At 35.9% G+C, this 22474-nt stretch overlaps 2 protein-coding genes and 2 long non-coding RNA genes across 5 annotated transcripts; 2 read left to right on the top strand and 2 right to left on the bottom strand.

Moving 5' to 3' along the window:
* Positions 1-1866: 1866 nt before the first annotated feature.
* Positions 1867-6509, bottom strand: LOC117637095 (tyrosine decarboxylase 1). 2 transcript variants are annotated; one of them, XM_034371878.1, is made up of 13 exons: positions 6272-6509; positions 6050-6170; positions 5892-5964; positions 5457-5687; positions 5133-5296; positions 4864-5004; positions 4391-4450; positions 3924-4088; positions 3180-3236; positions 2962-3026; positions 2589-2712; positions 2329-2466; positions 1867-2214 (listed from the first exon to the last, which is right to left on the bottom strand). In XM_034371878.1, coding segments are annotated over exons 1-13 (1464 nt in total). In that variant the 5' UTR covers positions 6274-6509; the 3' UTR covers positions 1867-2091. The 2 variants fall into 2 exon arrangements, with proteins under 2 accessions (XP_034227769.1, XP_034227772.1); XM_034371881.1 differs by lacking the exons at positions 1867-2214; positions 2589-2712 and having other exon boundaries at positions 2338-2466.
* A 3691-nt stretch (positions 6510-10200) lies between these two features.
* Positions 10201-10818, top strand: LOC117638710. Its single transcript, XR_004587295.1, has 2 exons — positions 10201-10288; positions 10489-10818. It is a non-coding gene; the product is annotated as an uncharacterized LOC117638710 (long non-coding RNA).
* Positions 10819-11568: 750 nt separating this feature from the next.
* Positions 11569-18240, bottom strand: LOC117636495 (pleiotropic drug resistance protein 1-like). The gene is made up of 24 exons (XM_034371018.1): positions 18097-18240; positions 17869-17989; positions 17696-17784; positions 17431-17515; positions 17145-17304; positions 16971-17047; positions 16719-16772; positions 16551-16641; positions 16164-16465; positions 15778-16059; positions 15368-15681; positions 15107-15267; positions 14919-15022; positions 14679-14835; positions 14477-14599; positions 14275-14384; positions 13865-14197; positions 13472-13762; positions 13295-13378; positions 13054-13187; positions 12728-12955; positions 12475-12646; positions 12128-12382; positions 11569-12026 (listed from the first exon to the last, which is right to left on the bottom strand). Exons 1-24 carry the CDS (start codon positions 18234-18236, stop codon positions 11769-11771), a joined length of 4125 nt encoding a protein of 1374 aa, XP_034226909.1. The 5' UTR covers positions 18237-18240; the 3' UTR covers positions 11569-11768.
* A 1870-nt stretch (positions 18241-20110) lies between these two features.
* On the top strand, positions 20111-21941 carry LOC117637589. The gene is made up of 2 exons (XR_004587197.1): positions 20111-20295; positions 21737-21941. It is a non-coding gene; the product is annotated as an uncharacterized LOC117637589 (long non-coding RNA).
* Positions 21942-22474: the final 533 nt, after the last annotated feature.

Here is a 22474-nt window from a genome sequence, read left to right as displayed (position 1 = left end):
TAGAAAAAGTCTTAACTTCTTTTTTTATTTTTATAGATTACCCACTAAGAAGATTGTCGGTAACGGAATTCGAACCTAAGGATTGATAATGAAAATAACACATTTTTTTTATGACAAAACAATGTATTGAATCTGATGGCTTTCAGGAAAATTGTGCACTGTCTGCGATCCATGATTTTGGTCGAGCCATATAAGTATATATCTTTTTACTGTCAATCTGCAGTGCAAACATATTTTATACTCCCATTGGGTTTTTAAAATTTAAAAATAAAAAAATAAAAAAAATCAGATTCTTCCCATGTCATGTATGCGTGGCAAAAGCATTTTAAACAAATGTTTTGTGTTAGAATCTAGAAGTGTGTCGGCCAGAAAAACAGATATTCCATACATGCTCCTTCAACCAAAACAATGTCAATTTCCACTATTTTGGAATTCGATAATTAACCAAGGCAATAAAAGGCTTTTTTTGACACAAAGATGATATAATTTTTATTGATGAGAAGTGAAAACAAGTACAAAATAATCGGATTATGTCTTAGGAAAAACCGGGCAAAAAGGCTTTAAAGTATTCTATTCAAAGAAAAATCTTTGAAAGTTGAGAATTGAGATATTACCAGAGCTTATAAGGTGGACAACCAATTAATGATACATTGAAAGAATTTTCTACTTGGTATAGCTGAAAATTGGATGGTAGTTTGTTCAAACCTTTCCAACCAATGATATTTTCGAAGTCAATTCAAGCACATTGGCAGATTCTATAATATTGGGCCACACCTTAGGTATTCATGATGAAGGGATATAAAGGTAATTAACAATGAATATATAAGGTTTAGAGTGAATATTCTTGATGAAGATTTTGCCCAAAAAATATTCCAAGGACAAAAAAAAAAAAGTGCCTTTAGCCCTAGGAAGTTGGGAGGACATTCCAAAAGGAGATCTTTGTAGTCAATCTAACACTTCCATTACCAACTTCAGATATGGAATATTTCCAGATGATGCTTCTCAAATTGGATATTCTTGAAGAATAGAAAGAAGCATCACCATCCTACAATTCCTATACTTCTCCCCCACAAAAAAATTCCAAAAAAACAAACTTTATGCCTTATCCCTCAGAAGTTGAGGACATTCCAAAGAGACATTTTTATTTCAATCACTGAAAATGACCGGTTGGGAGTTTGGAACATGTTCCCTTGGCTCATACCAAATAGATTTGAAGCAGAGCCAAGAGTTGCTTTTAGTATCTGTCACACTTTGTGATCACAGAAGCACAAGCATCTCATTTGACCAGTGACCAATATTCAGTATTAAGCTTGAAATTTTCTTATGTCCCTCCACTTGCTTATAGATCATATTGCAATCAAACTTTATGCTCCACAAGATTATGTTTCACTGAGAATTTTCTCATCTTTGTCTCTGTAAAATCAGTCCATAAGTGTCGAGATAAGGCAAGTTGAGGATTGAGGATTTTATTCTCTGTTTTAAATCGGTGCAAATGCTAAGCAGTATGCCAAAGGTAAATTTCAACTCTCTTTATGCCATTTTGGGTGGTGCAGAAATAAGAACCCGAGTTTATACTTTGCATGAGAATCTACGTACCCAGAAATATATATACATACAAATTTAATTGGCCTAGCACAAGATCTCCACCTCATAAGTCAAATAAGATAAGATGATGCATTGTGTTTGTAAAATGCATCATCTTTGATCAACTTCTGCCTCAAGTCTTAAAAGTAATGCGCATAAATTGAACTTTTGAACTTTGGCCTCATAATTTATCGAGGAAACAAACATATGTAGCTTCCTCTCATATCAGGTTTCTATAAATGCATGTATATTGAAGTATTCTAACAAATACGTACGTAGAAATATTGTGCATATTTACGTTATTATTATTTTTTTAAAAGTACCCGAAAAATGTATGTTACTTCTCCTCGGGAGTAAGGAGGATTCAACATATTATTGTGCTTTACAAGAATTTCTTCTTGTTTGTATAAATAAGAAAATCTTTTTAAGCGTTCAGATAGTATCCAGGAGCAGCATTTGGGTTTTGTTAATGAATTGAATTTAGAGAGATATAATTCATCCTAAATACTAAAGAGTCGCAAGCAGGGCAGAAGCCTCATCTTGCAAAAGCTTCCATGCTGCATTCACATGCCTCTCCTCAGTCAATGGAGCTCCTACTGCAAGACGTAACAAGTAATTCCCTGACAGGACCTGTATAATATGTTGGTAGTCATCAGCAACACTGTATTTACATAATCTTTTAAAACCAGGACTCAAAAAACAGCGTCAATGTGTGTGACAATATAAAGTAAACAGTGAGCTTACCGTGTGAGAAACAAAAATCTTCCCGGTTGAGTTCACAGCATCTAATAGGCCATGATTCAGTTTACTAGCACAGGTTTCGTCGTTATGAGGGGGCAGAAGACGGAAACAAACTAATGAAAATAGCCGCGGAGTAACAATCTGCGAGTTGTAGTGAATTATCAACAACACGATTAGGTTTGCATGAAATTTTCATACCATAGCATTCAACTTGTAACAATAGATAGCAGTGAAAAAAGACACTTCATGAAGAAGACCACTACCTCAAATCTGGGGTCTTGAGCAACGAGCTCTTCGAAGTGTTTAGCTAAATTAATATGGTTTCTTATATATGACTGTAGGTTTTCCAGACCATAAAGTCTCAGCACCATCCATAGCTTTAATGATCTAGAAGCAGCAGTCAATGATTAAGATTATAAAGCATGATAACTATCTGAAAGGGCATAAATGTGGCATAATGTGCACAGTGAAACATTCTTCTTGCTCCACAATATGAAGTATTCTCAACATTCAAGCTCAGTAAAAACACATTAGTTAATAAACCTGCCTTCACAAAGAAAAAGAGTACTTTAAATCGTAGTGTACTAAGACAAACCCAAATAGTTTTATTTGGCTGCAAAATGTTCAAAGGCACACCTAAACCGACGACCAAGTGGGATTTGCCAATCTTTGTAATCCACAACCAGGTTTGCTTGAGAGGCCTGTAGCATCAACAACATTATCAGTAAACATGCACACCTGTTGCAGTATTTTTTTTGTTGGCTGGGCATCAACTGTCACAATTAAAGAATTCACCCTCCCAAATTAATTGTTGGCACCTAATAGTAAAGAAAATAATAGAGGAACATATTTACCTTGTTTTTTAGGAACTCAGGATTTGTAGACAGAGCCTGGATCAAAGCATTTCTATCCTGTTACCATGAAACAAGTATTGGCAGATAGACGCATCAACAACTGTATTAATAAATAACAAGAACTGGGAAACGAGAACAAAAGGTGTTACAGAAAACTGATATTTGATAATATAGAGGAAAACAGTCTTAATCAGGTGGATCATACTAATTTCCTGAAGGATTATTAGAATATAGTGAAGACATAAACGATTTTAGATGGATATTAGCCAAGATATCTGAAATATTTATACATCATTCACATGATTATTATTCTTTTATGGAAAACAAGGTTATTGGCATTAGCAGGATTTATAGCCACTGAGGCCATAAGACAACCAACAAATGAGGTGTTTCTTGCCACAAGAACAACAAAAGTGAAAGAATGAAGTATCAAAACACTAGTGAAGAGGACTGCCATAGCAAGCCACAGTGAATCTTGCATCCTATTCATTCGACAAGGTCATATGCAAAAAGAAAATCAAAATGCTTCCATTAGAAGTTGACTACATAGAAGTACAATTCATGTAAAAGTATTTGAGTCAGTTCTTAAGTTTCATATAATGAAGACAAGGGTGATAATGGTGTGCATGAATCTTCGATGTAACGGTGCATGTAATTCTTAGGGAGAGCCGCAGTGGGAAAAACTGGGAGGAACCAAAAAATAATAAGCATACAAACTATGTGCACAGCTACACCATGACATACCTTGATCCAGAGCACTGAACAGTCAAAGTTCGTGAGAAACCATTTATGTGCATTTGTGTTAAATGAGTCTGCCTCTTCAACACCATCAATGTAATGGCGGTACTCTGGACATATACAAGCACTACCAGCATATGCAGCATCCACATGGAACCACATGTCATTGCTCTGGGAAAATGCAAAGCATTACCATTATGGTTAAACTAGGTAAGTCTTTAATGTCATTGATTAGATGTTGTTTCCAAACATCCTTATAAAAAAATTGCCTTGACAATGCCTCAACAATAGAAAAGGTATATGGAATCTCATATTCTAAGCAGGAAGTCAACAAAAACTTAAAAAATTATTTTTCAAAAGTCAAATTTACACAATCTAAAAGGGTTTTTCATAAAATTTACTGGCAATGAAGAACTGCAAAGAATGCAGCCATTTTTAATGGTCTAAAGCAAATTTTACAATTAAACTGTTACCTTTGCAATCCTACCCAGTTCTAGCAAAGGGTCAACAGCCGTTGATGAAGTAGTACCGACCTGAAAGTACAAATGCAAAGTTTCTTTAGTTAACCAGAATTCTAATAACAGCATATAAAACCATGAAAAAAAATTCGAAATATTATTATGAGTTTATGGTAAACCGTATTCCATTATCAACACATGCACCAACCCTTGTACCGCTGTGGCATCAAAGGAAATGGGTTGTGTGTGAAAGTGTTCAATAGTTAAATTATTTGCTTTGTTTAAAACAAAATTGATTCCATACATTTCATATTTAGTTGCATACAAGTTACCATTCTTATGCCCTTCAGAAACTAATTAAATTTAAACACATATTTGGTCTCCTCACAACATTAGTGAACATTTCATTGTGGTCAAATAACAAGGTAGAATCAATATGATTAACAAAATGGACACAAGTTAGCATCAAAGGTTTTTCAGTTTCTTACTGTCGCACATAGGAAAAATGGAATTAAACCACTGGTGACGTCGTTTGAAATTGCTTCATTAAGTACATTGGGAGAAAGGGCATAATCAATAGAAGAATCAGTCCTCAGCAGCCTGCAATTCTCGGGATGGATTCCCCCTATCTGCCATTAAACAATAAATCTCATGAAAAATGAAAGGCATTATGATTAGCAAGCAAGACTAGACTGCTGAAAACCATAGGAAAAAATGATGGGAAAAGAAAGAACAGTAGAGCACACTATGAAGATACCTGACAAGCTTTTTGCAAAGCTGAATGTGTTTGATCAGATGCATAGACAACAAGCTTCTCAAGGGAATTTTTTCCTACTCTCCTCAAAATCTTATCACGAGCTGCCAACAGAACAACAAGAACAGCTTCACTTGCTGTGCCTTGTATCACTCCACCACCTTTTCCTGCAACAAGATGTTCGATCAGAAGAAGAGAAGCTCAATACAGTTCCATCACAGTAACACAACACAAGTTTCTTCAACTTTTGGTAGAGAAAAACGAAAGAAAAAATGTTCACTTGGAATTTCATTAAAAAAAAATTTGTGTAAAAATCGATCATCCCACCTGCTGAAAGAAATTCTTCGGGTAGTTTAAGCATTTTACCAAACCAATCCAATACGATCATTTCAAGTTCAGTTGCAGCAGGAGAAGTTATCCAACTGAACCCAACAATGTTTAAGCCTGCGCTCATCATTTCACCTAAAAATCCAGCAATGCTGCTGTTGGAAGGGTAGTACCCAAAGAAATTTGGGCTCTGCCAATGGGTAACCCCTGGTAATATCTTAGCCTGAATGTCTGCAATCACATAAAAGTTTTGTTCTTCACACATGTTTCTGCCACACAAATTACATTTATCATGTATAAGACAGCATTTTAGAGAATTTACAAAAAGTGATCTATTCTACATAATCAGGCCAGAAACTTTAATCCTAAACACCACATTTGCAACAAGTATGCAGTGAAATCTAGAACATATGGGGAACCCAATAGAAACTATACCATCAAAAATATGTTGCAAAGGCTCGGGATGAGTAGGTGCAGAATCCGGTAAAAGTTCCCGGAGATATCCCGGCTGCAAAATTGAATGGCGTTATGCTAATGGCAATTGGAAATTAAATCAGAAGTGATATTAGAGAGATGGAATTGAGAGTTGAAACCTGCACTTGGCTGAGAACAGGGAAATTCTCAATGGTTTTGTAGTAATCAGCAATGAAATCTACCATCTTGTGGGCATTCTCTCTGAGCTGCTCAGCATCCATTGGCTTCAGCCCACTCTCCCTGCATATCCATATGTGTAAAAAGGAAGAAGCTTTCAAATTGGTATGCAGCAAAGTTATATATCTACCAAAGAAAAAGGATAAAAGGATTGGGAGACTTACATCTTCTGCTGATTGATGCTCTGTTCTGTTTTCTTTTTCTTTCTTTCTCAAAGAAGGTTGTTGCAGAGAAATGAGGGAGGTGAAGAGGGTTGTTGGCTTTGAAAGGAAACCAAGAAGTAGCTGATGGACTGTTATTCTTGTATTTCAGTTCAAGTTGGACTGCTTCTATTTGTTTTCTTTGGTTGAATTTGAATATCCGCAAGCAGAAAATGTTTGTCTTTTCTTTTGGATACTGCAAAGTGCTGCTGAGTGGACAATATGCAATCATCGTCCACCAGCGTTGCAAAATTACAAACATTCCAAGTAAATGTAATGCCTGGATTGTGCCACGTCATACTTTAATTACACTTTATTTTTCATCAGCGAACTTTATACTAATTGCATATACGGTATGATCTTTGAATAGTTTAATCTACAATAATTTAGGCTATTACTTATATTAATTAAAAAAATTCAGGGGTAATAGTTTGGAGTAATTGTTCTCAATTTAAGTCCTGAGTTCGAGTTCTAGTATCCGTGTAGTGTATGTGAGTTAACATGTTATCGTCCCTTTTAATAAAAAGGTTATCAAGAAATTTTTTTTTTTCAAAGATTGCCAACATAAAGGGAAGATTTAAATCCAAACATATATTCACCCAATATTTATATTAATTGCATATTAATTTTTGAGTTAAATACTTTTTTGGTCACTGAGTTTTACATGAAAATTCAATTTAGTCACTAGTCATTGTGTGTTCCGATGTTTACAATTTATAGACATTATGTTATTTTTCATTAAGTGCGGTTTTTATTTTTATTTGTTTTTAGGAAGCGCCTTCATGAAAGTACGGCCCCCTAATAGCTGTTTCAAAACTAATGATCTTATAATTTAACTCTTTAGCTTTCTTATACATCTCCTCTAATGGTTATATACTTCTCCAACTCCTCTGCCTCTGTTAAGCCAGCACTTGTAGGTTTAGGAGACTGTTCTGCAACTGCAGCTTCTTCAGCAGTCCTCAATTATGAGTGCCCGACTTCCCGCTAACTCCTTAAAGCTGTTAAAACCGTTGGCATCAGGGATACAAACCAATTTCTAATATTATGCGTGAGATGTTGCACTATCCGCATAAATATTTGTACACACGAAGAGGGCATTCAAAATTAAGCCTGTAAAACCACATACACAATTGTAGTGCATTTTGTATACTGTTACAAAAACCACAAATTATTAAGGTGACACGCATGAATACCACACACACAAAGGAAACTCAGCCAAAAATGCATCATAAACTTTTTTAATTTTGCGCATGCGTGGTGTTTTCCAAGTGTAACAACTTAAATTACCAATTTTTTTTGGGGTTCCCGTAAATTAAAACAAAAGAAAAAAAAACAAGGGTTGTTCACTTTTTGGTTTGAATATTCTTCTCAATCCTGTTCAGGTTTGATTTCTCTACCATCTTGATTACTTGGACAAATATATTTGCCTTCATTTGTTTAGCCAAGTGAGGCCTTTTAAGTAAGGTTTAAGGTTTAAATGTCTGTGGTGGAAAAAATATTTCCGTTCTTTTGTTTTCAAATGAGCCAAGTATGGTTATTACTGAGGTTTAAGGTTTAAATCTTCGCGGGGTTGAAAAATTAAGATTTGCTAGTTTAGCCCCTTAGTGAAACAGGAAGTCCTAACAGTACATTCTAATTGATTTCTATGGAGTTTGGTGAACCTATTCTCTATTTATATTTGTGATATATCATATATTGTTGCATCTTTTTGTGTTTTTGCCTGGACTTAAAACTTAATGGTCTGTGTTGGAGTTTCTTCTGCGGTTATTCGAAAACAGTCTATCTGCAAAGAAGACTGCAGATTCAGGAATTATATAAAGCTTATGAAAATGTCAAAAATTTGTTCATCTTTTTCTCTGTCTATCATCTGTTTTTGCACTAAAATCTGCTCTGTAGATTCTGATAATCTCTAGGACACTTGCCCTACATCCCCATCAGCAAAACAAACCATTTGTAAGCAAAGGCATAGTGCTTATTATATTCCCTTTCTTCTTTTATGGAGGCGTCTGTCATTTAATGATCAAGCATGTTCTTGAAAACAGTTTTCACATAATGGAAATCAACATCAAAACCATAACTCTGCCCTCCATACTGCACATAAAGGTACTCTTTTGGAGATGAGGATGGGGGCGAAATCTGTAAGATTTCAAGTATGTCCGATGTGGGGGGGCAAAGGCATGTCTTTTTTCTTCAGAGAATACTAAACAACAACTATAAGAAGCCAAATAATATCCGGGTCGATAGATGCGTCACGGAGACCTTGAAAGCTTCAAATATATTTTTACATTGCACCAACAATAAAAATATAGATTTCTCTATAGGCCAATCTTTTGAAATGACCTTTGTGAAAATCCCACATTGAAAAAACACACTCTTATAAAGGTGCTTATAAAGAAAGCACTATGATGGATTAGTAAGTCTAGTTAACATTGGAGAGTTGGGCCAATGGCTTAGGCTATAGACTAGGATTTGGATTAGGCTTTCATTAATAATAATTATATTAATCAAAGACTTGGGCCTTGGGGCTCTTGGGCTATGAAGAAGTAAAGAAACAAATTTTTTAAACCAAAGAAGTAGGCCAAAAAACAAAAGCAAAGAAACACATTTTAAATTTATTAAATATAAAAAAATAAAAAAGCGTATAGCCGTGCGGCTATACTATGTATATATTAAAAAAAAAGGACGCCCCCAGCCCCTAGGTGCTACGTGTCAAAGGAGTAAAGCCTTTTTTTTTTTAAAAAGAGTACAGCCGAACGGCTATACTAATTTTTTTTAAATTCAAAAAAATAGTATAGCCGGGCGACTACACTATTATATATATATATATAAAAAGACCAACCCATGGCCTCATCCCATGTGTCAAAGAGGCCTAATCCCACGTGTCAAAGAGGCAAAGCCAGAATATTATTTAAATTAAAAAAATAGTATAGCCGGGCGGCTATACTATTACAGTAATAAAAACGCAAGCCCATGGCCTTAGCCCACGTGTCAAAGAGGCCTAAGCCCACGTGTCAAAGAGGTGAAGTCATACCATTTTTTCAATGCAAAAAACGAGTATAGCCGCACGGCTATAATATTATTTTTAAACAGTATAGCCGGGCGGCTACACTATTATAGCAATAAAAAGGCCGGCCCATGGCCTTAGCCCACGTGTCACAGAGGTAAAGTCATACTATTTTTTAAATGCAAAAAATGAGTATAGCCGTGCGGCTATACGATTATAGTGATAAAAAGGCAGGCCCATGGCCTTAGCCCACTGTCAAAGAGATAAAGCCATACTCTTTTTTAAATGCAAAAAACGAGTATAGCCGCCCGGCTATAATATTATTTTTAAAAATTCAAAAAAACAGTATAGCCGGACGGCTACACTATTATAGTAATAAAAAGGCCTGCCCACGTGTCAAAGAGGCCTAAGCCCACGTGTCAAAGAGGTAAAGCCATACTATTTTTTAAATGCAAAAAATCAGTATAGCCGCACTGCTATACTATTTTTTTAAAATTCAAAAAAATAGTATAGCCGGGCGGCAATACTATTATAGTAATAAAAAGGCAGGCCCATGGCCTTAGCCCACATATCAAAGAGGTAAAGCCATGCTATTTTTTAAATGAAAAAAAGTGTATAGTCGCAAGGCCTGACGTGTCAAGGAGGTGAAGCCTACTATTTTTTAAATGCAAAAAACGAGTATAGCCGCCCGGCTATACTATTTGTGAAAAACAATTAGGTAAAACTGAGAACAGCCCATTGTGGTCAAACGTCAGAAGCCCAAATAAAGCTTTGGGCTACAACAAGACTTCTTTTCTCTTCAGAACCGGCAGGCCATCGTCCATCGCCCATCGGCCGACCCGACCCGACTTTGTTGTCTCTCCAAATCCCCAAATTTATTCGACAAAACAAAATCCCTAAACCTAATCCTCAGAACGACGTCGTTGCTCGCACCACCGGAGCCGCCATGACCCCTCTGTCAAGTTGGTAAAGAGAAGGTACACATGGCTCCTTCGTTGGCTATCTAATCGGTTTAAAGATTGCATATTTTTAAATCTTATTTTCCACATTTCGAACTTGTAGAAATTCAAAATTTGCATCCTTTTTCTGAATCCATACAACATAGTGAATGTATTGGTTTTGGAAACATTCGTAGCTATTGTATCTGTTTTGATGGTTTGTTCTTTTTGGTTTTTAGGTCAATATTAGAAGTACAAGTACAAACTGGGAAAAGCACTGCCAGATTTAGCTACCATCAATCTCAATTTGTCCAAGACAAGGTAAAAAAACACTGGTTTTTTTTTTACTAGAAAAGTTGCACCTTTTTTATTTCCCAGATATCTAACTGGTTTCAAAATTGCATAGTATTTTCCAGATATCTAACTTGCCGTAAATCGAAATTTGCATCCTTTTTTCTTATCCCTAATAGACAAGTGCATCTTGGTTTTGTTTCCTTTTTATTGTCATTTCTATTTTAATTATGTTTCTTGTGGAACAAAATCCATAATTTATTTGAAGTGTGAAGTAAGAGAGAAAGCTACCCAATAACACTTCTCACAAAATAAAGAAGCTTATATAGGGCAAAGCTAAAACTCCATTTCTGATAACATTTATAATGTCTTTCTACAATGCATCAACTTCTATTTGTTCCACTGTGAGTGAGCATGGTACTTTAGAGTGCTCAATTTCTAATGCTTTGGATGGTGGTTTATTTCTTCCGGCGTACTTTTGAACAATATATGTACACTGTGCTTCCTTACCAAAAAGAAAAGAGGAGAAGCGGGATAAGAGATCGTGCCACTCTAAACTACTTTGAATATGCCCGATATTTCCATTAAAAACCAACAAAAAATGACTTGGGAAACTTTTTAAAAATAAATTAGCATGACATATTCAGAAACAAGGACAATCAGACAAATTATGTCTTTTCTCAAACTAGCTAGGGTCCCAAATTTGCAATGTGCAAGAAGGAAAGACGATAAAACCTCACATTACGAAGAAAAATCAAGCACTACAACTTTTAGCGGCGGTTTTCCTTTCCGCTGCTAATTAGGGCTTTTATAGCGGTTAGCGACGATAAAAACCGTTGCTAAAGACAATTTTCATAACCCGAATGTTGTCGTAAAAGGTCATAAAATCGCCGCACACCACAGCGAAAGGTTCAAAATCGTCATTTAAAAGAAGACTAACCTATTTTATGCTGGTTGAAGTGTTTCTCCCCCCTTTCTTTGGTGGTTATTTAATTTTCCTCCCCTAAATACAAACAGGAAATTTAGTAAACCACAAAAAAAGAACTTATTTACCATTTGGCTAATATTATACCTACAACGAAATTGAGAGGTTTTCTTCCATGTCATACAAAAACTTAAAAATCCTTGTATCTTAAGCAATGAACTTCCACTTTACCAATATTAAATTTGATGAGGCTAATTCCTAAATGGTGTACAAGCTGATAACATGATTGCTATTCAGATTTTCTTATCTCCATTGGAAATTCAGCATCTTGATGGAGAAGGCATAGGTAAATGCAAAGAGTAGTGCAAATCCAACAACTACAGCTGCAACCACTCCTAGAAATTCTTGTTTGAAACCAAAGTAACTTCTCAGAAACTCTTGTACTGTTTCACCTGTGTTGAGCTTGGCCTGTATATCTCCAAACTGTGATACAGTCAATCCATACAAGGTCCAAGCCATTGGGGATGCCCAATAGTACCATCTCCACCATATAGGAATTCTCTGATAGCAGCCAAAGGAAGCAGATAGAAAATTTGTCATCAAAATAGATTCTATTAACTGAAAAAAAAAAAAAAAAAAAACTTGCGGTACTAGAAACTCACAGTTCGTGGGATGATGAACCCGGAAAAGAGGTTCCATAATGCATAAAATGCATTAGAAGTTATACCAGCAACATGTTGGTTTGGTGTCAAGGCCACCCCCATCATGCCATAGAAGGTGAAGTACAAACATGTGAAAAACATGAAGAATAGGTACCAAAAGAATTTAGCCACAGTCCACTCAAATCCAATCATCGCATAAACTAGGACACTGTAGATCAAAGCTTGTGCAAAAACATAAAGGAGCTCAATTGTGAGCTGCAACAAATAATTGAATTAGCAAAACACAAATAAGACAAGATGATGCATTGTAATAACTTTGTTTGTAAAATGCATATAGAATAACTCACCTGTGCAAAGGCATATGCCAAGGCAGAATACATTCCAGCAGCTCGTTCTCTATAAAAGACAGTTCGTTCAACAGCCACTATTGGCTGCACTGTCATGGCATTTTCAATACCAAGAAAGATAACAGAAGCATACATAGAACCAATTGCATTAAAGAGCTCCTGCTGTTTTTCCCTGAAATTAACAAACTCAAAATTACTCATGCAAGAATCTCAACTTCTATTACATATATTTTACTTCTGCACTCTGACTTACATTTTGGAACCAAGATTCCAGAACATTGTCCCAAGCAGCAAGGCTACGACAGTTGTGTAGATAAACCTTATGGCATTGTATTCCGGATTGTGCCAGTATGACCAATGTTGTTTCCATAAGCAAGCCTTGCATTGAGTGAAAAATGACTGAGGGTATCGAGTAGGGAAGTAGAGGTCCTTTGAACCAGGAGCAGGGGTACTCAGTTCTTCAATAAGGGATTTGTTTCTCCTGAAACAAAATCACTTTCATCAACAAATTTTATTTATGGCTTTTTTCAGCAATTTACTTTTGGTGCAGTAGGTGGTTTTTCAGTATGATAAACCTACCTATAAATTTCAGAACTTCTATAAACATCAGCAAAATCAATTCCTAATGCCGTTTCTTTTGCTGAAGTGGTAACTTCCAACATCCAAGTAGCTGGATTGTATCCATTCTTGATTTTGCTCACCCCCTCAATTCCCTGCACAGAAGTACAAGAAAACCTTGTTTCCGAAAAAAGAAGCAGCAGAAAAAATAAGAATATCATATTTTACCATTGAAATTTCCTGAGTTTTAATCAGATTCTACCTCAAAGTACTTGATCAAATGGCAAGAATGACGACCTAGTGGCCCTACATACATCTCCTGTCCTCCTTGCTTCATTAAAAACAACTGCAATGACATGTTACATATGCTAACCACTTAGAACAGACAAAACACATGGGAGTTCCAATTTCAATCTTTTCAGTCAACATCTGTTTTCACCTCATCGAAAGCTTCAAATATGTCGATGCTTGGCTGATGAATAGTGCACACTATTGTTCTTCCCGTGTCCACAATGTTCCTAACCGCTCTCATAACAATAGCAGCAGCTCTTGCATCTAAACCTGAAGTTGGTTCATCCATGAATATTACAGAAGGGTTTGCCACTAGTTCAACCGCAATGGTCAGCCTCTTCCGCTGCTCGGTTGAGAGACCACTTTCACCAGATAACCCTACTAGTGCTTGCCTTAATGGATTCAGCTCTACGAGTCCCATCACTTCATCAACGAACATCTACAACCAATTCTGAAAATCAGTTCAAGCTTGCTCATGACTTTAAATTGCATTAAAAGAAAATAAAGAGTAGAAAATTATTATTAATTAGCAGATACCAACCTTCCTGGTTCCAGAACTTATCTTCGTAGATAGACGCAGCCATGCTGAGTACATCAAGGATTCATAGACAGTAACATAAGGAGAGTGGATGTCATTCTGCTCACAGTATCCAGAAATTCTGGCAAATGAGTCTTGCTTCTTTGGATACCCAGAAACTGAAATATTTCCCTCAATATTTCCTCTAGTTTTTCTACCAGCCAGTACATCCATTAGAGTAGTTTTACCAGCACCGCTCACTCCCATAAGGGCTGTCAGAACACCTGGCCTAAAAGCACCACTAACACACTTGAGAAGCACCAATTTGTCCTCAACAACACCTTGGTTCTTCATTGACTGCAAGATGGATTCACAAAATTACTCATAATTTTCGAGTTGCGCAAACTTGTCCAATCTCAAACATGTTATATCACCTGTGGCATATCCACAGAGTACGTGATTTTATCAAAAGTGATGGAATGCGGCTCAAATGGAAGAACCATTCCTCTTTTCTTGTTATGATTAGTACACTCTTCTCCATTATCTGCATAGAGAGGACAATATTGGTCATCAATAAACAATTACACTGAAAACAGACATACACAAACAGTATCTGAGAGGATATATCAATATCACCTGAGTTGATTTGTGGAATCAAGCTATTTCCTTTGTTCTGTGACCAACCAACTTCTCCACTCTTCTCATCATGTTCTTTGCTTTGAGATTCTTCCAATTTAACAGCCTGTTGCTTCTCTAATGCTGCATAATATTTTTATGACAGTATAAGTAAAATTCTCACGTATCTAATTGTTAGAGCAGATAAGGTGAAGGCACCCACGGTTTAGATAAGTGAGAGCCACAGTGAAACAAACGTTGAATATGAGTACATATCCAATCAAAGCTCCTACTCCAATCCAATACCAGGATGGATGTGTAAAGAATCCATGAGACCTCAAAACAGCAACTCCTAGCGGTTCCATTGAGTTTGGAAGAACCTTTTAATAGGAAGGACACAATATAATTATTAAGGGACAAACACCAAAGTGATTGAAATGGCTAGTCAATTTTAAGGAATTACATGACTCCAACTCTTTCCTAGGAACTCATTAACCACGATTGCATTCTGACCATACATCAAAGGTGATATCCAATAGCCCCATATCCACCATTTCTTTATATTCTCTGTGACATCAACCAAAGGGCATTAGAAAACATTGTATAGCACTTAAGATGAAGTGGTGTTTCTTTACTTTACTTATTTTATACCTCTTGACAGGACGAAGCCACCCAAAGCAAAAAGCATGAGCTGTGCAAATGACCCAAATGTGTAAGCAACAACCATGCTTCTACCAAGTCCAGCAATGGATCGGTTTAACGCAGAAGCCATCTGACTAATGAGTAAGAATAGAAGGTATTGTCTGAAAAACCTGCATCATTTTCAGAATGATATATTAAATGGGCTAGAACAACAAGCATGAACAAAAAAAAAAAAGGAGGAGAATGTGACAAAATTTTGTACTTGATTACCTTTCAACACAGGGATCAAATCCAATGACATAGTAAGTGATAAATACCCAAACAGAAACATCTAAAAATGTGATAGGGATCTTGAGAATCCATGTGGCAAGGGCATATGCCCACGACGGAAAAAAAAGGTCTCTTTGCTTATAAAAAACAGGAAGCTTGGCAATAGTCATAGAAATCTCTGACATTCCACTGAACATAACAGTAACGAAGGAGTAGAACAAAGCACCAGCATATATTCCTCCATCAGTTACTGAATCACGGCGCATATCAATCCGTAGGAATACGGTCATTGTGATCAGTGCCATTATTGCAAGCTAAAAAGAAGGAAAAGAAGTACTGCATATTAAATCCAGGTGCACAGAAGAAAAAGAAAAGGTTATAATAGAAACTAAAATAGACTCAAAACTCACTTGAGTGAGCTTAAAAACGTAGACAAATGAATTCCTCTTCATAAGCAAGAGTTCCCTTGAAAAGCAAGCTTTCAAGAGTTCCACTTTTCTTATACCATATTTCTTGGTCGTTAAGGCAGCTGGGTCGCTCTTGGTCTTGTCAAATGGTGCTGCAAGTTCCTCTGTAATTCTTTTCCCCACAGAAAAAGATTGAAAAGCCTCTGAAAAGTGCTTGACTGTGATGAACCTGTAAGGCTCATCTCTGCTTGTCCAGTACTGCTTCTGATCTTTCCTTGATGTCACCTACAACATGTAAGGTACACGAGAAATTAATACATAATACTCCTCTTTTAATGCTTATCTCAATTGTTTTCATAAGATCAAACAAGAGCTAAATATGGACCTACTTCTTGCAGGAAGTCAGCTACGCCTTTTCTCTCAGGACATTTAAAGCCCATGGATTCAAAAAAATCAAGAACTTGTTCACGAGGGCCTTGGTACACAATTTGGCCATCAGAAAGCAGAATAATGTCATCAAAAAGTTCATAAGTTTCAGGTGCTGGCTGCAGCAGTGAGACAACTGCAGTCCCGTTAAGGATGTGAACATAGTTCTTGACTGAATTTACAATCTGGTAAGTTGTTGAACTATCCAACCCAGTTGATATTTCATCCATGAATAGTGCCCTAGCAGGTCCAACAAGCATCTCACCTATACATATTATCAAAAAAAAATAAAAAATTATACCTTTACTTTTTGAACTTGAGTTTCATGTAAAGAACTTGAGTTTGTTAACCTGTTGTGACTCGTTTCTTTTGCCCTCCAGAGATACCCCTTAATAACTGATCACCCACCAAGGTATCTGCACAAGCATCTAATCCCAAAATCTGCAAATCAATGGATATTGATGAGTTGATGGTAAGTTCTGAAAGTCCTTTTCTTACTGAAGAGCTATTGATCCTACCTTAAGAATATAATCTGTCACCAATATTTCCTTCTGGCCTTCTGTTGCAATTGCCTATAATATCGTAAACGATTAAAACAAAAATGTCCGATGATTTGAAAAGCATATCGCAGAACAAGCAAAAAGTAAGTCTCAAATCTTATTGGAAAATTTCACATATAGCAGAATCTCCTAAATCCTAACATAAGGCACTATTCAACAGACCCTCTTAATTTAAGAGTCTTAAATCAAATAAAGTAGCTTATGTCTCACCTTCATGAAGATGTCTACATCTGGATCTGGCTTAATATTCACTTCTCTTTCTCTTCTAGTTAGCTCTACCAGCATTTCTGCCAAAATTCAAAATCATAACCAATCATGTTTTAATATATTGGCCGGGCTTTGAAATTAAAGGAAACTAAGTAAGAAACAGTCCTATAAACCAACCATAACGGGGTCCAACCCCTTGGCATCTTGCAGAGAAGGCCAAGGTTTCTTTGACTGTCATTTCTGCAATATGAACATCATGTTGACTGATATAGGCAGCACTCCTTTGAGGCACAAACTCATGCATCTCATAACCATTGTAAGTCACACTTCCTGAAAACTGGACAAGTATTATACTTTTATAAGTTAAAAACAAAGAGTGACATTTGAAGGGTAAAGCTCGGAAATTTTTTTTTTTTTGATAGAAGATCTGAGAGAAATTAATGGCGCATTGTATTTATTTAACCTTAAGATCCTGATCAAGCTTTCCAGCCAAAGCCAATAAGAGTGTGGTCTTCCCGGAACTTGGAGGACCCAAAACCAGTGCCATTCTGCAAAAAAAAAAAAAGAAAAAAAAAAAAGAAAAAGAAAAAGGAAGCACTGAACTGAGTTAATTTTTTGTTAAAACCCAAGTGAGTATGCATATTAGTTCACAAAGACTAATTCTGAATTGAAAAAAGATGAACATAACAGAGTTTATTTCATGGGTAGGTTAGAGCCTTTTTTCTCACCTGCCAGGCTTGATGATCCCACTGACATCTTTAAGGATAGACAAGTGTTTCTTCTTAGTGGGAAGAATATAGATGGAATTCAAGAAACCCTTTGGTGCACAGAAACAAAAAACTTCTTAAGAATGTAGTGATATTTGACAGGAAAATCGTATGTGCTATAATATATCATTTACCTCCACTAAGTTAACACAATAGTTCAAGACTGTAGGCAAAGCCCTGCTTCCAACATAAGCTTCAGCTGAAATGTTTAGATGCTCAAATCTGACTTCTATTGTAGGAAAGCTTATTCCAACTCTGATATACCAAGACCAAAAAATCCCCTTACGATAAAAAAAACAAAGAAAATTTAAGAAAATCTAGAATGATATCCATGTAGACTAGAGAATATTGTTTACTCTTACCTATCAATGCGGCTCTTGAGCCTCAACAAGAAGCTCTCTTGACCCTCTTCCACTGCTCCGACCAGCCTCTCAAGCAAGCCTTTCCTTTCTTGCAAACCAAGATGTTTCGCATCAACTTCATTGGCATGGCTCATATCCATTGAAAAACTGCTACAAAGTTTTTGCTTTTCTTTTTAGCAATGCAAGGAGAATTGTTATATATGGAGATAGGTCTTTACGTGACATAAGGGTTGACATCACCCGAAAATATTTTTGGCCACCACATTAATTGTCGTTGGATAATTTTAGCTTTTGAGATTTATGTAATATGTAGATTAAATCACACTCATGCAACTACAACTGGAAGTAATGTGGTGACAATGCTCACCACCAGTTAAGGGTGGTGAGGCCAAGATGATTTATGCGTTTAATCACTTTTGAGTTTGCCTTTTTTAAGAAATTCCAGTTTGCATTTAATCACAGGTTTTAACGTGAAGAATCAAAGATCTATTGGAACCGCACTATCCGACCAGATTTAATTGACCAGATTGCAAGTTGATGGATCATTCTTATCAAGTATTTGATCTGACCACGTTGATGTCACCTTTATCAATTTTAATGAAACCAAGGTAAGGGGCTTGTGTTAAAAAATCCATCCTCCCCAATATCGCTTGTATTAAAAGAATTGATGAAACCAAGGGAAAAGGCTTATAGTTTATGTAATTAAGAGCAGTTATCCCTGCACTTCAGTTTATGTGCTCAAATCCCCCCTCCTTTAATATTGCTTGGCTCAAAGAAAAGGAATTGATGAAACCAAACAGTTATTCCTTGGAAGAGTTCTTAGATTACCTCTGAGGTCTGTTATTCCTTAAAAGGAAAGTAAATTTAGGTTTTAGCCACGTCACTTTTGGAAAAAGCAAAAGTTTTTTTGAAAAAGACAGAAAAACCTCTCAACTTTCAAACTAAAGACATGCAAATATAAAGGATTCCTTAGAAAATCCAAAAATAAATAAGGGCATTTTCGTCCATTTTAACTTCTTTAAAAAAATTTCTCTCTCCTTTATTATCTCTATCATTTTGCTATTGCATTTATTGTCTTTATCATCTATATATATGGTTACTTTCTCTCCCTGACTAGTGGGAGAGGTGAAGTATTTGACATTACTTTGTCCTCAGCATGAAATTACTTCCTATGGGAAAGAAGAAAGACAGAAGACATCTTTGTCACATGTAACTTATGGTTGAGAATGAGATAGAGGAATCATGTTGTGTCCCCCACCAACGTAATAACTTTACTTGTAGAATAGAAACACTTATTCTTGAAGGACTAAAAAACCTTCCTTACAAATTAAGGGCAAGCAGCGTCTTTGGTTCGGTGCAAAAACATAAACCTAAATGGTAATGCTTTACCTACACTGTGGACCCAGAATAAATGGAGACATAGAATTTTAAAAAAGATTGACATGTTGTGGTATTGCTTTATCATTTCTCCAAGCTTTGGTTTTCTATAAGTTATGGTAAGCCAAACATGGCCAAAGTAAGGAGGATATTTTAATCCGAACATAAATTCAGTCAATATTTTTTGCATACTAATTTTTTGGTTCGCGTTCACATACACCAAGTAGTTTTTTTAGTTATGTAAACAACTATTAAGACTAAATAGTTATGTATTTATTTATATAATATAAACGAATTTTAAACCATAAAAATAAATTAAAAAACCAATGAACAAAAAGGGGATAAAAATTTATGGCCATCAGTTCTGGTAAAGAAAGAAAATTTGAACAACTAATGTGTCTAGTTAAGTGAAAAATGACATTAACTTGCAGACTAATAATTTTAAGTTCAAACTCCCATAATATCTTGATAGTTTGCGTTTGAGAAACCCTAGACGATCCCTTGTACCAATAGTTTGATTTTCAATATTTGTGGGTTGAAAGTCGAAAGTCCAAACAAGAAATGGGTTCATTACTCAGTATAGGGGAAAATTACAATTTTAGGCCTGCCATTGTGGCCCAAATCTTATCACAAACGGCTATCGTCGATCGGCCCTGTTTGCCTCTTCAGAACTTGAATCCCTTCGACCAAAAAATAAAAAAAAACTTGAATCCCCAAATCCATTCGACAAAAGCAAAATCCCTAAACCTAATTCCCAAGACCACGACGTTGCTTGCACTACCGTCGCCGACATGAGACTTCCGTCGAATTCGTAAAGATGGGGTAAGCACTGAACTTTTCAATAGATATCTAATCGGTTGATAAATTTGCAGCTCTTCTCTTTTTCTTTTTCCACATGTCGATCTTTGTAAAAAATCGAAGTTTGCATATTTTTTCGTTATCATCTTTATTTTGGTTAAGGGTTTTGTGAAATAGATTCAAAATTGGAATCATGAAGTGAAAGAGAGAAGATTAGGATGAGAATTGATCTGTAGACGTGGTGGATGGTGAAGAATCTGAAGTTTGAATAGGTTCAATAGGTAAGGATGTTACAGAAGAACCAGTTGCATTTGGTTGAAGAGGAATGTAGAGAATGAAGTTGAAGTAGGATTAGAACCTGTAGTTGACTGCATTAAGAAAATATATATACATATCCACAGGCTTACATAGCCCCCCCTTCCCACTTTTTGTTGGGGGTAGTGAATGTAGAATTCTAAATATGTTTGAAGAATTGAGTTGGGTATTGGTATTGGTGGTTGTACATCTGATTAAGAGTATCAGATATGAGTCTGTAAATGAAATGATAAGTATGTAACTAAGATTTATTTCATAAAAAGGTATGAGTCTGTAAATGAAATGATAAGTATGTAACTAAGATTTATTTCATAAAAAGATATTCGTTCGAATACACAGCCGAAGAAGAACAGAACTTGGGATTAATCTGACCAGATGATGCCAAGTTTTTTTTTTTCTTTAAACAATCCTGTTACAACCCTCAGTTCAAGGGTTTGTGGTGTGTGACTTGTTGGTAGAGTTGTATGAAAGCTCCTTTTGTTTCCTTAATAGCATGCAGAAGGGTTGGCTAATCTCTAAGGTAAATGTTATGGTAGGTCCATTTAAAACCTTAATTTTAAATTTTGTGGGGCTAAGATTGATTCTCTAGGCTGGACTCCAATTATGTATTCGATAATTGGGTTTGGTGCAAACTTCAGTCCTATTGTTGAGTTCGAATTTCAGTTAAAACACTTCGTTTGTATGTATATATGCTACCTTCTTAGTGAGCTTGATCAGTGTCTGGTCTGTTAGACCCAAAATGGTAGGGTTATAAACTTAAATATGTAATAAAAATTAGTAGAATTATTCTTTATATTTAAGCTGTCTACTTAATTATCCTTCAAAGTTTTCTATTTCAAGATTGGATCAAATTTATCTCAATGCAGCTAGGAAAACATATATTTAACCATGTTCTGGCCGTATAAGGCATCAGAAAGTTTATGAAAGGGGAAGAACGTTACATTAAAGTCGTTGGCAGAGAAGGGGAAGGACATTATTTTAAGTTCGTCATGTCTTATTTCCAAATCATAGTGCACAAATAATTGAGTTGAAAATGTTTAAACGTCATTTCTGCAATTTTCCCTAGTCTTGCAATGATGATTTTGATTTGATGTTCGTTTGCACATGCATTGCCTTTCATTTTATTTCTAATGGTGGTATTCTTTAGCAGGCAAATCTTACTACCGTGAGTGAGCATTTACTGTTTACATGCAAGCCAGAGAGGAAACCAAATGATGTGGGCATTTATAGTGAATTACTTATTGATGCATGGCGACTATTTTATTTCTTCCCCCTTAATTTGCAACAATATAGATAACATTTAGCACAGCAATTTGTACACATCAGAATTTATGTGTCCAACAATTTTCTTAAAACAGCAACTGAATAGAATCTTAAATTTACACAAAAGACGACCTTCTTAGGGGGAGGAATTAAACGCTGCTGGCAACTTTTAGCGGCGGTTTTTGAGTAACCGTCGCAGAATGATTTTTAACAGCGCTTTGCGACGGAAAAAACCGTAGCTAAATTTCCTTTGCATAATCGGGACTGTAAATTTGTCACTAAAGATTAGAAAACCGTCTCTAACCGCAGCGAAAGATCGAAAACCGTCAATTAAAACAAAATTATCTACGTTTTGCCGGTGGAAGTCCTTTTCCTTCTGATTTACGGATGCCATTCACTTTCTTTCCACCAGAATTCCACATGCAATTTAGCAAAACCATTCATTAAACATGAACAAAAGATTAAATAGAATTGGTCAAAAATCATTTCTTCTTTTGTTCCTTCAAAAACAAACTTCTTATAGGTAGAGTTTATGTGGCTACCGAGTTATAGATGAAGCAGTTGCACTCTGATAAAGCAGGTTCCATGGTGCATATAATGCTTGGGAAGTCACCTGTGCAAAGAC

This window comes from Prunus dulcis, chromosome 8 (genome assembly GCF_902201215.1).
Source record: "Prunus dulcis chromosome 8, ALMONDv2, whole genome shotgun sequence".
NCBI classification, from domain to species: Eukaryota; Viridiplantae; Streptophyta; class Magnoliopsida; order Rosales; family Rosaceae; genus Prunus; species Prunus dulcis.
The sequence above is the reverse complement of the archived record's forward strand: the minus strand, read 5'-3'. Positions and strand labels throughout refer to the sequence as shown.